This window comes from Vidua macroura, chromosome 1, assembly GCF_024509145.1.
Source record: "Vidua macroura isolate BioBank_ID:100142 chromosome 1, ASM2450914v1, whole genome shotgun sequence".
Lineage (NCBI taxonomy): Eukaryota > Metazoa > Chordata > Aves > Passeriformes > Viduidae > Vidua > Vidua macroura.
Genome location: NC_071571.1, coordinates 65957280 through 65970136, shown reverse-complemented (window position 1 = coordinate 65970136; position 12857 = coordinate 65957280). Strand labels below are relative to the sequence as shown.

Genomic DNA, 12857 nt, shown 5'->3' with positions numbered 1-12857 from the left:
TTGGGACTTGAGCCATTTCTGCTGAGCACCATCTCTACCATGCAGCTGAGTCCCTCCATGTCACCTCCTCTGTTTTTTTATTCTTCAGTATTTTTCTCCCTGACAGTGCTCGCTGGTTTTCTTCTCCCTCACAGACAAACCACAGAGGCTGAATACCACCACGCCATGGCAAGTTTTCTGCTGGGTTAATTTGTCAAATCACTTCAATAAACAGCACAGCTGGGTCAGAAGGGAGAAGCAAGTCAGAGGGGCACAGCCTGAGGCAGAGTAGAGGGCAGGGAGCCTCTTTCCTTCCCAAGTAAGATCAGTCACTTTAAGACCACCTGAGGAAATTCAGGACCAATAAAGGCAGAAGACATCTCAAACACAAGTCGTCAGGATCTGGGCCCAGTCTAATCACAGTCCAGTTCTGGAACAGATCACAGTGTTTCACAAACTGCAATGCACATATTTTTTTCTCATGCTTGTGCTAATTTGGATTTTGTACATATAAATGTTTACATAATAAGCCAGAATTGGGTTCTGTACCTGCATTGTCTGTGATATGTTTTCAAATTGAGACATTCCACCAAAGCATTTCTCTCTTCCCTTTATGTGATTTAGAACATGCTTATCTCTGTTCCTTTTCACTTTTTAAAGTCTTTATGTTTGTCTTTGTCTCTCTGATAATGTTATCTCTCTGCTTTACTTTTAATATACTGTTTTGAGAACAAAGTGAACTTATTTTGATCTCTCTCATTTATACATTTATGAGTTTCTTTGTCCTTTGCAGGCAGCCATTCGAAAAGAGCTTAATGAATTTAAAAGCTCTGAAATGGAAGTTCATGAATTAAGTAGGCATCTAACAAGGTAAGCTGAGAGATTAATTTTTTAAGACTATAAATGAATACCGTTGTTTTCAAAAGAAAATCAAAGCTGGCAGCTGTTTCTCCAACATGCACTGAACACACCATGAGGTCTAGACAACATTTAGAATTACAGGCTGTAAAAGCATCTCACACAGACGAACACGTGCTGCCCCATTATGTGGAGTTATGCAGTCACGTGCCATTTAATGAAGTATAACCTGGTATTCTTTTTAAATCATCATGCTGCATATCTGTTCTTCTGAGACCAAAAATTTTTAAAGAAGAGTTGGTGTCAGAAGAAGGACAGGGAACCCTTGTACAGCACGTAGCAAAGTCGAGTGAGCACACACTAAGCCCTGCTGTGTGTGCAGCTGTTCCACACCATGCAGATCCCACCCACAGATCTCTCAGTCTTGTCCTCCATGCCTGACCACACATGAGGCAGTGGGGCATGGCAAGATCCAGACTGTAAGAGAGGCACTATTATTTACACCTTGGGCTTCTTTTTAGTTTTAAAAGTAGAGACTGAATGAATTATCCATGAGCCCAAGCCAGCCACTTTCCTCTCTGACAGACTAGGGCTGAAGTCAGGTCTTTGCAAATCGACATTGTAGACTTTAAAGGCAAGCGTTGGATTCTGAAGACAAGTGACAGTAAGATCTGGTGTGAAACTGGAGCTGCCCTTGTATTAATGTGTTCCTCAGTTCAGTGCTCATGAAAAATGCAGGCGGTACTTTTAGGAAAAATACAGAAAAGCTTAAGGCAAAATTAATTTTGTATTAGGAGATTTTTATGTGTATAAATTAATAATTATATTAAAATTCACTACATGTATTATGCATATATTACCTTGCAGAAATGATCTCCCTTCTCCAACCTAGCATGTGCTAGGCTGGTTGTACTGGGGTTTGTAGTGAGGGAGTGCTGCTAGAGACAAGCCAGCTGCTCCTGAACCATAAGGTCTGGGAGAAGCCTTAGGATGTACAATTGGCCTAGATCTGTTGACCCCAGTGACTGAGCCTTTGAGGGACATTTGTCCTCCAGGGCAAGGTGACAAATGTAGAAAGGATGATGCTGTTTTAAAGGGGGTGTTGCTACAAGTAGTCAAGCTCCATTCAGAGCTCCTTTGAATTCCATGAAGCCTTTAGCATCCCACAACATACAGACTGGTTTAGTTTTCCAGAAGTCTCTCAGGCTTTCACAGGTTTCTGCACAGTATTTTCCTTCTTTTCCAGTGTTGGAGTAAGCAGTGACCCTTTAAAGTTTGTATCTGAAAGTCACTGAGCAGCTTGGACTCAGTGACTCTGGGCCAGGCAGAGAGCCACAGCTCATATAACAGACACTGAAATAAGGCTTTGCCTGAAGAACAGCAGGACTTACTGGTACAACAAGTGCTTTGGGAAAACGCATTTGAAGGAAGCATGCTTAAACAAAAGACACAAATTCCCTTAAATAAACTTAGATAAATCACCATTATAAAGTCATTAGCAAGGTAATGAGCTCTTTATGTCATTAAGCAATGGCAAGAGCAAAGAATGTGAGTGTCAATTTACTAGTGGGACACATTAATTAATTCATAATAGAGTGAAAAATCAAAGCTTAAAAAATGTTTATTTGCAGATCTGACAAACCCAGGCCTTCTGATACAAGGTGCCTTGCAGGAAGGGTGGCCATTTTAGCTCCATTTGTCTCTTTAGCCTCCAACATTAAGGAATAATCATGGTTAAACTGTATGTAAATCTTTCTGGCAGAATAGCATAAGGTTTGTCTAAACCAGACAATTTTTGTGGAGTCAGGCCTTGTATGGCCTGGAAGAGGGTGAGCTGATCTGCTGTCGCGCACTCAGGGATGCCATAGGATCGACCCAAAGTGTATGAATGTCTCTGGTAGATTTTGGTGCAAACAGCTTATGCCTATGAACTGTGAGTCTGGCAAGGGCCAAGGAAGTGTGAGTGTCTGTCTGGTTTGGGTCCTCTTGTCAGTATGGCTGATGTCAATGCTGCAGGAATTGAACTGCCTAGTGGTGTCAGTGTAGCAATTAGGTCTCCTATTTTTTTTATTGTGCAACATACATGTGAGACTATTGTCTTACTGTTTCTCTTTTTTTTTTTCCCTTGTGTTTTAGGTTTCACAGACCGTAGCAGATCAATTCTACCTGACTACTATGCCATCTTCAAAACATAACTAAAAGGAACCATAAGTGCTGGTATTATTCATTTCCCTGTTACGTACAATGTAAATCTTCTGAACTGCCTTTTTAAAAAAAAAAAAAAAAAAAAAAAGTAGAAAAATAAATATTAAAAAAAAAGGAGAATTGTATTTACATGTGATGAGTACTGCAGCATCATCAGACCTCCTGGTTCAAGCTTCAGTAACAGAAAATACCCCTGGTGGGAAATCGTGCCAAGACTTGGCAACTATGTATAGGACTTTCCCGGCATGTGGATTTGCCATATGTGTTCAAGCCCAGCTGGTGGTGCAACCATTGTTGTCTTCAGGCACCCTCATCCTGACAAGCCTCTGTCATCAACCCTAGAGAGCCCTGAGACAGTGTTCAGGGAATCACTTGGCCTGGGTGAAGTCTCCAAAAGATGAGCCCCTATGGCACTAAAGCACTTACACCAAACACTCCTTTCAAGCTGAGAGCACCTTATGAGGACAGTGAAGGAGCGAAACTCTCCGTGGGCCGGCCCATCTGTGAATCTCATCTGACTAGAAAGGCATTTCTTTCCCTGGAGAAGTTTACAGCCAGTCAGTAGACATTATTCAGCTTCCAAACAGAAAAATCCTCTGAAGAACAGGACTCCCTACTGAAGGCTGCTTCACTTCTATCAACTGTTTGTTTTCCATCTCTTTCAAGTATAATTTTCTAAACCCGCTTGCGAGCACATTAGCAGTAAGCGACAAGAACACTGAGAACCAGCAAGCAAAAGCCCATCTCTTCATGGTCACTGCATGGCATCTGCTCTGCTTGTAGTCTGTCTTACACTCAAACCTTATGACTGTGTGAGAGCCAACGTGCCCCTGGCAGCAGCAAAGGCTGGGATTCCCCTCCGGCTCTGCAGAAGGACATGCAAGAGGAGGGGCAGGAGGTTCCACGAAGGATATCTCTTGTCTCTGTGTCAGGTGTCTCAAGAACTGATCCTAAACTCACACTGAGCAAAGCATGACAAGGTGTGTTACCTGGCCTAACAAAAGGAGTCTGGGGCACTCTTATGGATGGCGGGACTTGTCACTGGTACCCACAGCTGAGGCATAAGGACAGCAATTCAGAAGTGTTCTGAATTGATTGGTTCTAATTTTGGTTTTAATTTATTTTTATTATAGTGGTTTAACACACAAACTGACCAAGCAGAGCTCAGAGAGCTGGTCACTCTGGGCCTGGTTTACTTGCCAACTTAAGTGTGTGCTCTACAGTAAGGAAGCACACACAGCCTCACTGCTTTCAAGAATATGTCTGAGAGGCTTAATTGAACCTGAACATAATTAAGTGCTTTTCTGAACTTAGGCCATCACCTTCCACAATTAAGTCCTTAACTAGTATAATGCCAGCAAGCTGGGGCAGACTTTGTCAGGATTCCTTTCAAGCTCTTACAAGATACTACTATGCCATGTTTTGGGACAGTGGCTGAAAGCACTGTAGCAACATTACTGTAAGAAGTTCCAGATTATTATTCCAGGACACCTTTTCTTCCACAATAGCTATTTTCCTTTGATAGTTTGAACAGAGAGGCCAAAGTTTTTTACTACAGAATAGTTATTTCTGTTATTCTTTTACTAATTTTTCCTTTCTCACTGTCTTCCATGTATCTATCTTCTCTTCTGTGCTCCCTGTCCACCTCCCCCTATTCCATGCTAACATCGCCCTTCACTGATTGCAGGCCAAGATGGCTCTCACACTTGAGCATTAAATGCTCAAGTGCAGTGCAGTGTAGTGCCTCTTATCAGGCCTCACCTCACCCCTCTGGATGCAGGAGTACAGCCAAAGGACCTGCATGCAGCCCATGGAGTGGCTCTAGCACCCAGCCTGCCCCAACAACCCCATTGAGGGTGACGCCCTCCATCTGTGCTTGGTGGTGGCACTCAGCACCTCGCAGATTGGCTCTCCAGCAGAGAGAAGCAAAAGCTTTTCATTCTCATCCATGGCCATCCTTGCAATGCTGTGGATTATTAGTTATTAAATGAGGATTGGTTGTTGTAGGATGGAACATCAAAGGAAACTAAAAACCAGGTGGTTTCTGGTGCTTCCCAGACTGGGTGATGATTTCTGAGGAAACACCTTGATCCCTGTATCACCAGCTCACACTTGCTTTAGATAGAAGTGCATCAGTAGTGAAAGCCTTCAATGTGCAATGTTATCAGCTCTGTGCAGCAGAGGCAGAGCACTACCAGCCAGGAATACACTGCTTTGGGGTTATTGTCATGAAAACCTCAGTTCGTGTTTATAAATTCATTCACATACATATGCACACAAGTTACAAGACTGCATCAGAGCTTTAAAACAAGGAAAAAAAGCCTTTGTGCTTTTGACTGCACAAACACTGCATTAGCAAAGGGTTCTGCAATAGAGCTGTTCCGAAGAACAACAAATCCTTGTGTTCCCAGCATGGATCTCACACCTGCCCTGGCGTCTCTAGCTTAGAGGATCACTGTGAAATGGAAGGGACACTGTTGAAGGAGCAGTGGTGATAGGAATCACAGGACTTGGTAGGCTAGTGGCAGGGAAAGGTGAGGGTTTGTTTCATTTTTATTAACAAAATTAAGAGGAGGCAGGTGAAAGTCGTAGGCTGCTGCTGAAGTCCCCAGGGGAATGATCAGATTGGGCATTGCCGCTGTCCCTCACTGGCACAGCCACAAGAAATGCCCATACTGCCAGTCTGGCACCCAAAATAAACCTTTGAGCACTGGCTGAGACACATAACAGCCAAGTCCTGGGTGATGGCCAAACATTCCTCAGCACCTTCATCCAGATGAGCTTATGGCAGGTCCCTGCTGACCACTCAGCAAGTTGCCACACTCAGCCTTGCCCCATGATTTTTGTGCTGTCCCCAAGGCAGCTCCATGCAGCCATCCTTTTCTTTTTTTCTCCTTATTTTTTGGTTTTTTTTTTTTTCACTTCTAGCTGAGCAGACACCAGACAGAAGTGGAAGAATTGCCATATTTCTTCCCAGATGGAAATAGAGCTTATTCCTGAAAACGGGGAAGGGGAGGAAAAAGAAGCCATACAAGGTGTTTGGCACTGCAATAAGTATCACCAAACTGACCCTTCATCTGCTTTCATCTTCAGTGGGTCTGGGTAGTTTGCAAAGTTAACCTTTGTCAAGGCGTTCTACAGCAGGACCATTCGTTCAGGGCCTGAACACAGCACTGCATCCTCGGTGTGCATGCCTACCTCTGGCATCCCTGGGAAGTTGCACGCAGACTGGGGAACTGCTGGTCCCTTTTTTATAAATCTGGTTTCTTGAGAATTGTTTTCTGATCTGTGAAAGCCATCTCTATCATGGCAAAGGAGCTGTGATTCTGTTGACAGTAAAGGGAAAAAACCAAACAGTAATGATTTCTCTCCTTTGACCTGGATTATGTGTAGAACATAATGATGGTGTTCCTGCTAAGACTGTATTAGCAGAGTCATCCTCGTTCTGATTGGAAGGAGATTAATAGTGGTAATAAATAAATTACACCAGGTTTAGAGAATGGAAAAGTCAACACGGAACAAAAATTACTATTCCAGAGGTAATCCATTTCCAGAGGTAATAATCAAGGAATAGAAGTATTTTTGTAATATCTACCAAATTCTGAATACTTAAAATGTGCAAGTATTTTGACATCTGTTCAGCAGCCTGAAGAATAATGAAGTAGAAATGGGGACTAAGGGGTGGGTGGGGAGGTGGTGGGGATTGAAAAAGCAGTTTCAAAACATCTAGACAAAAAAGTTCTGATTGGGAAAAGCGATGGTGAGGAAGCCCAATAGTGGCACACCTTCACCACCAGAGGGTTGCAGGGACCTGGTGACACCATTCTGACGGAGAGAGAACATGGGCAATGTGGCTTTTGCCCACCCTACTCTCCACTGGGTGGGTACTTGCAGGCTGAAGAAGTTTCAGGCTGCAGGTTTGCTGGGAAGGGGCTCAGGCTAACTTTTGGGTCTAGGCAATTCCTAGTGAACACGATGGGCATTATCAGAAGAAAAGGAAGAGGCGGGGCAAAGAACATAACAGACTTTTAGCTATTTTAATTGAAACCATTTAGTGAGGCCATTACACAAATAAATCTCATCCTAATACATGTGTAACCACTGCATTCTGTCATCACTGCAACTACTCACCAAATTCACCTTTCCTTATTTCTACAGCACCACCTGTGCAGTGCAAACACTATAAACCCAGAGAGAGGGGAGCACTTCCAACATGCCTAGTGAAGCTTGCACTCATAAAAATAGAGGGGCAAAGTGGAAACCCATAGTTATACATGAATGGGGGCTCCCTAACGTGCCTGCAAATAAAAAAAACTTTGTATAAATAGCCATGGGAGATGACTAGGCTAATAAAAAAATCAGGAAAGAAAAAGGGGACAAATTATTTTTCCCAGGTGTTCAGTCTGCTCAAGCTTGGAACAACTTCTGTAAACAAAGAGGAGGTGACGGGCACATACCCTGTGTTCCTGTGTGTCCCAGTTACTTCTGCACCAGTTGCATTTTCCAGTTGATATCCAAGTGTATGTATATAGATTGTCTTTGTATAGGAGTGAGTGTGGTGGCTGTCAATCGTGATCTTCCAGTATTGTAATTTAACAGATTATGGCTGTATGAAAATTATGTAAATAACTAGAAAAAATTAAACTGGATCTCTATGTCCTAGTTTTTGTACATACTGAAACTGCATGGTATTTAAATTATTGTTTGTCTCTGATGTATGCAGTTTCTTAAAAAAAATCATTTAAAAAAAGCTTTCTCGTGCCTGTGTATTTTATCACCCTCTGTCCCAGTGACTGACAGTGTAACACATGGAGGTAGTCAAGGATACCAACCAGGCTCACCCACACCTCCATGGGAGCAAGCAGGAAAGGGAGACTTCACAGAGCAGATGGAATGGACAGATCAGATCAGCCCCAAGCACCATGGCTGGGCTGGTACAGCTCAGCAAGGAAGGATGAGCAGTACCTCAGCTGCTGAAGGAGTAACTGGCACCCTCCTAGTGAAGAGCAAATCCAACAGTCTGCACTAGACACACACACAGACATCCAAAACCCCCACAACTAAACCCCATCTGTCACCACAATGCTGCTGGTGCAGGCTGTGCTCTGTCTGGGCCAGCCGCCAGAGTCAACGTGCAGCCACCAAGCAGCACCAGCAAGTGCTGCTGCTGTTCAGCAGAGGAGCCATTCCTGCACATCTGCATCACATATCCCTATTTTTTGTTACCCTTCTTCCCCAAGTAGCTTCAGTGGGTGATAAGTTGAAGCCTCTGTGTAGTGAAAAGAGGAGAAAAAGCTTTTACAAGAATAAGTACATACCTTCAAACCAGCTCACTGGCCTCCTGCAAGGGTGACAGCTCTGGTGAGGCTCTTCAGTGTTTGGAACTGATGGTGCTAACATTCTGACCCTGAGGAAATGAGTGACACCCAGCATCCTCACTGTAAGTGGCAGCTGGGAGCAGCTCCCCTGCTCAGAGAGGCTTCCAATTACACAAAAATTAAAGATCCATCTACTTTAACTGACCAAATTCTGTTCCTTTCTCTTGCTGGTAGGGAAACACAACATGATCAAAACTCGTATTGGGCTTTCTTTGGTTTGCTTCCATCTGGGCGACTTTTCACCTACCTCACAATCCTTGTTTGTGTATGTGTGTATGTATTTCCATTCTGACAGACAAAGAGTTTTGTGGCTATCCTGTGAGATGTGGATAAATAATCAAAATTGTAGGTTGTGACTAAAGATCCCTTCCCTCACATCGAGCTGTAGCTTCCATAGCAGCAATATGCAGTGGCTTGGTTACCTATAGTAATTTCTGTGCCTTAACAAGAAAATTATTGGTGAGAATACGTTGTACAGGGAATGTTAGAACACAGTCCAATCTCTTGCATTGAGACCTCTACAAAAGGGATGGGTTATGTTTTAATGGAAGCATTTCATAAAACCAGTCTAAGTGAAGGGATGTGTGTGTCTTCAGTGAAGTCCATGTAATTACTGGTAACCAAACTGCAATCCAATGCTATCTGTCGGCAGGAAATGGAAGAGGCTGGAAAAAATTCAATTCTCCATTTAACAGACACAGCTGCACAAACACACTCTGCTGCTTGGCAGTGCCTGGCTGAGAGCTCAGTGCCTTTAGCACAGGTATAGGGCTGGATTGCTTTGCCATTGCTTCCTCACCTACATTTCTCCCCTTTGCTCCTCAGATCAAGGTTCCTAGACAACCATGTTCAAAAACAACAGCATGGCCATGCCCCTGGTCACATAGTCGAGCTGGTCTGTGTGGGACGAAGCAGCCGCCCTGCTCCTGAGCAGTGGGAGCTTCTGGTGCAGCTGTCAGGGCAAGGTGCAGGTGGTGCAGCAGCACCTTCAGGCCACACGGGCCAGCAGTGCCTTCAAATGGTACAAAGCTGCCTACAGAATTCTTCCCTGAGTGGCAGAATGAACAAAAGCTTGGCTTTTAGGTAAATTTGTGCCACAGGAGCTGTGGCATTCAGAAGAACAATTTTGGCTGAAGCTGTCCCATGTGGAGGTGACAGTTGATCTCCTGTCCACAGAACGCTGCTCTAGATCACTGTTACTTCATGAGCCTTTGAATGACTATACTTCAGCTACTTTTGTCTCCATGCTCTCCTGCTTTCCTTTCCATGCAGTCAGGCCCCTTAATAAAATCCAAACCACTCGTCACTTTTCAATCATCATCCTCTGACATCTGCCGTTACTTTGCTTATCTAGAGTTTCCATAACATTTGGACATCAGCTGGAAAAGAATTGGTGCGTGCAGCACGGGAGAGCACAGACATGTGGCACCACTCTAAACCCCTCTGGAGAGAAAGTATGGCTTGAGGGGAGAAATGGATCAAATTAAGCTTATTTTTCTTGTTTGCAAAGCCCATGAAGATATTTGGCAGGGTGAAGCTTGAGAGGGAGAGCTTTCACTCTCCAAAGTCCAAACTGAATGCTTCAGTGCTGTCTCTGGGAGAAAAAAAAAGCATAAAGGAAAAACAAAACCTAACACCTGTTGGGTTCTAAATGAACAAGCAAGTACGCAGCAAGCAGCTACATACTCAGCCAGTCAAGGAGAAATTATGTAAATAAAGAAAAAAATACCTCATTTTCAAGCTTCTCAGAAAAAATGAACATCAGGCAACTTCTTATGTTCCTGTTGGATGTCATAGAGGTTAACAGAAAACAAATAGCAAAGATAACCCCTTCCTCACCTTACTTGGCTAAAGATTTCAGTGGGAGGTTCAACTATGTTCAACTTCAAAACATTCTGTGTTAGGCACTACTAGTCTATAGTAAATTACCAAACTTGTACTTCCCATTACAAGTGGCAAGTTGGACACCACAACTACTGCACTGGTTTAATTCAAGAGGTCCAAGAATGGTCACTACCAACCCCAGGCTGGTGACAATGTCTGGAGGGACAGACCCAGGCTTCCCTAACAGTGGACTCTGCTCCAGGCTGGGACATTAGAGGTACCTTGCCTCAACTTTCCCCTGACCATCGCATGCTGGGGACAGTGGAAGCTCCCACTGTGCCATTCTGCTCCCTTGGGAAGCAGGGCGGTGTGCTAAAGCTTTATGCTCCACTGGATGTATGAGCAACTGAGCAATCACTGAAAAATCGACTGAGCCTAAGCGAGCCAGATTCATACTTCCAGTTTATTGTGAATTTAGGGCATCTTCTGCATAAACTGATTCCTTCACAAATCCACAGCTTAAGTTTGTGAGTGGATCCATTATGAGACACACAAATGCCTCCAGGCACTCTCTTGAGCATAGCACCTTCTTCAGCATAGCCCACAATAAATAATGACCTCTGCAATGAAGAAACACTCCTGATCCTTCTTGGTACACGCAACTGAAAAACCTACGCACAAACTTCAGCTGGACATTACAGTGGAGCAGCATTTGGGGATCCATCCCACATAAAATGAGATGTTTAAGTAAAACATCTTTGCTGTTGTAAGTAAAGTTTAAGTAAAACAACATTGCTGTTGTTTATGTGGAAATACGAAGTTTTTAACTGTGAGGATGACCAAGTACAGGTTGCCCAAAGAGGTATTAGACTCCCTCTCCTTGGTGATGGTCAGAAGCCACATAGACATGCTTGGTCCTGGGCAACCAGCTCTATCTGGGTGCCCCTGCTTGGGCAGGGGGGGGTCAGAGCATGTGGACTCCAGAAGGTCCTGCCAACTTCAACCTTTCTAAGGTTCTGTAAAAGTTGGTCTCTCTCTGCTGTGCAGCTCCAGGCCTGCCTACTGACAGAGACAGGCTTCTTTAAATTAAAAAAAAAAAAAGACTTCTGGAGCCTTCAGTCAAACAGTAATTGGAGGAACACTCACTGGCAAGCCTGGAAGCAGTAACACTGACTGGCATTTCTAATCCTGATTCAGTGCATCTCTCTTCACAGAATATGAGTTATTGATTCCCTTGCAGGACTGAAACAGCTGAACACCTTCAGTGTCATTGCTGCTTGTTTTTAAATGACCAAGTAATGTGCCGTGTGAAGGCCCCAGCGCCCGCACCTTTGGGGTGGCGTGAATTGGCTATGCAGCCAGGGGGAATCCTTCACACAGACAACCTCACACACTGCACCCATGGCCATTATTTGAAACACTTGTGCACTGCATTGTTACAGGATACAGGGCTGTTGTTAACAGAACTTGTGTCTTTCCCGTGCACCTTACCCTGCACTAGGAAAACATGCACCCATCCAAAGTGAACTCCATGGATTACACCACAGTGCAGGCATAACAATGGATTCCAAAGCAGACACAAACACTCTTTTCCTGAACTGGCTGAACTGGGACATTCCAGCAGCACCAACTGCAAGGTCTCAGCATCCAGCAGAGATCATCTCCCCAGGATTTTAGGGGTAACCCCAGCAAAGTCTCAGGCTTCCCCACTTAATGTGCTGCAAGGTAAACCTGACCCAGTTTAAAACAAAAGCTTCTAAAGCATTTCAAGTCTGCCCAACACCGAGTGCAAGCTAAACACACTCTCTCAAATGCAATGAGCATCCTTGGCACTAAGCACCATTTTGAGTCAAGCAACAGCTAAGCAACACATTCTTATGTACAATTCACTGGTCTATGCAAGAGGTAGAAATAGAATTTTACACTTTTGCAAGAAAAAGATCAGTTCCCCAGTAAATCTCTATCTATGGCTAATCACTCTACTTTTACTTACACCATGAATTACATTTCTGCATTGAATTAATTCTGAAATCTAAACCAAGCAAGAATCAAATTACAACAGCTTCGAGCCAAGCACTCAGCAGAGCCATTGGTTATTACTGGGCTGTAATTCTGAATTATATTGGCTCATCCCACTGATTTTCTCCATACCTGCACAGATCCACTTCTCTAGAATATCTCCCATGAAGAACAAATGAGATACAGCCATAGAGAGCTGTCTGACAGATAAAAAGAAAGTATTTTAAAACACTTCAGAAAAGGATTTCACCCCTGGTCATTGTGATGTCCTGTACCTCAGATTTGGGAAGTTTCATTTACCTGAAAATTTACAGTGTTAAAAGAGTACAAATACATTCCTAGCAAAAGCATGCTTGTTCACCACCCAGCAGCCTGACACTCAGTAAATTCACTGTACAAATACCTCCAAGTAGTAACTAGTAATATCAAGTATAAGACAGCATACTGAAACATTTTTATATCACAAGCAAATTTGTTTACCTTGCTTCAAGAGTTAGGTTTACTTCTGCAAAAGCAAGAGAGCACACTGTGCAACCAAAATACTGTAAATGAATGAACAAGTAACACTTTGGACATCACCATCCCACCACTAAG

At 43.6% G+C, this 12857-nt stretch overlaps 1 protein-coding gene across 3 annotated transcripts in view; it reads left to right on the top strand.

Annotated features, from left to right (window-relative positions):
- PHACTR1 (phosphatase and actin regulator 1) overlaps positions 1–8908 on the top strand; it is a 301935-nt gene extending 293027 nt beyond the window's left edge. For all 3 annotated transcript variants that reach the window (XM_053979775.1, XM_053979759.1, XM_053979766.1), the window contains 2 exons: positions 773–849; positions 2974–8908. In XM_053979775.1, coding sequence (XP_053835750.1) covers positions 773–849; positions 2974–2989 — 93 coding nt within the window. In that variant the 3' untranslated portion in view covers positions 2990–8908. The remainder of the gene's footprint in view (positions 1–772; positions 850–2973) is intronic.
- Positions 8909–12857: the final 3949 nt, after the last annotated feature.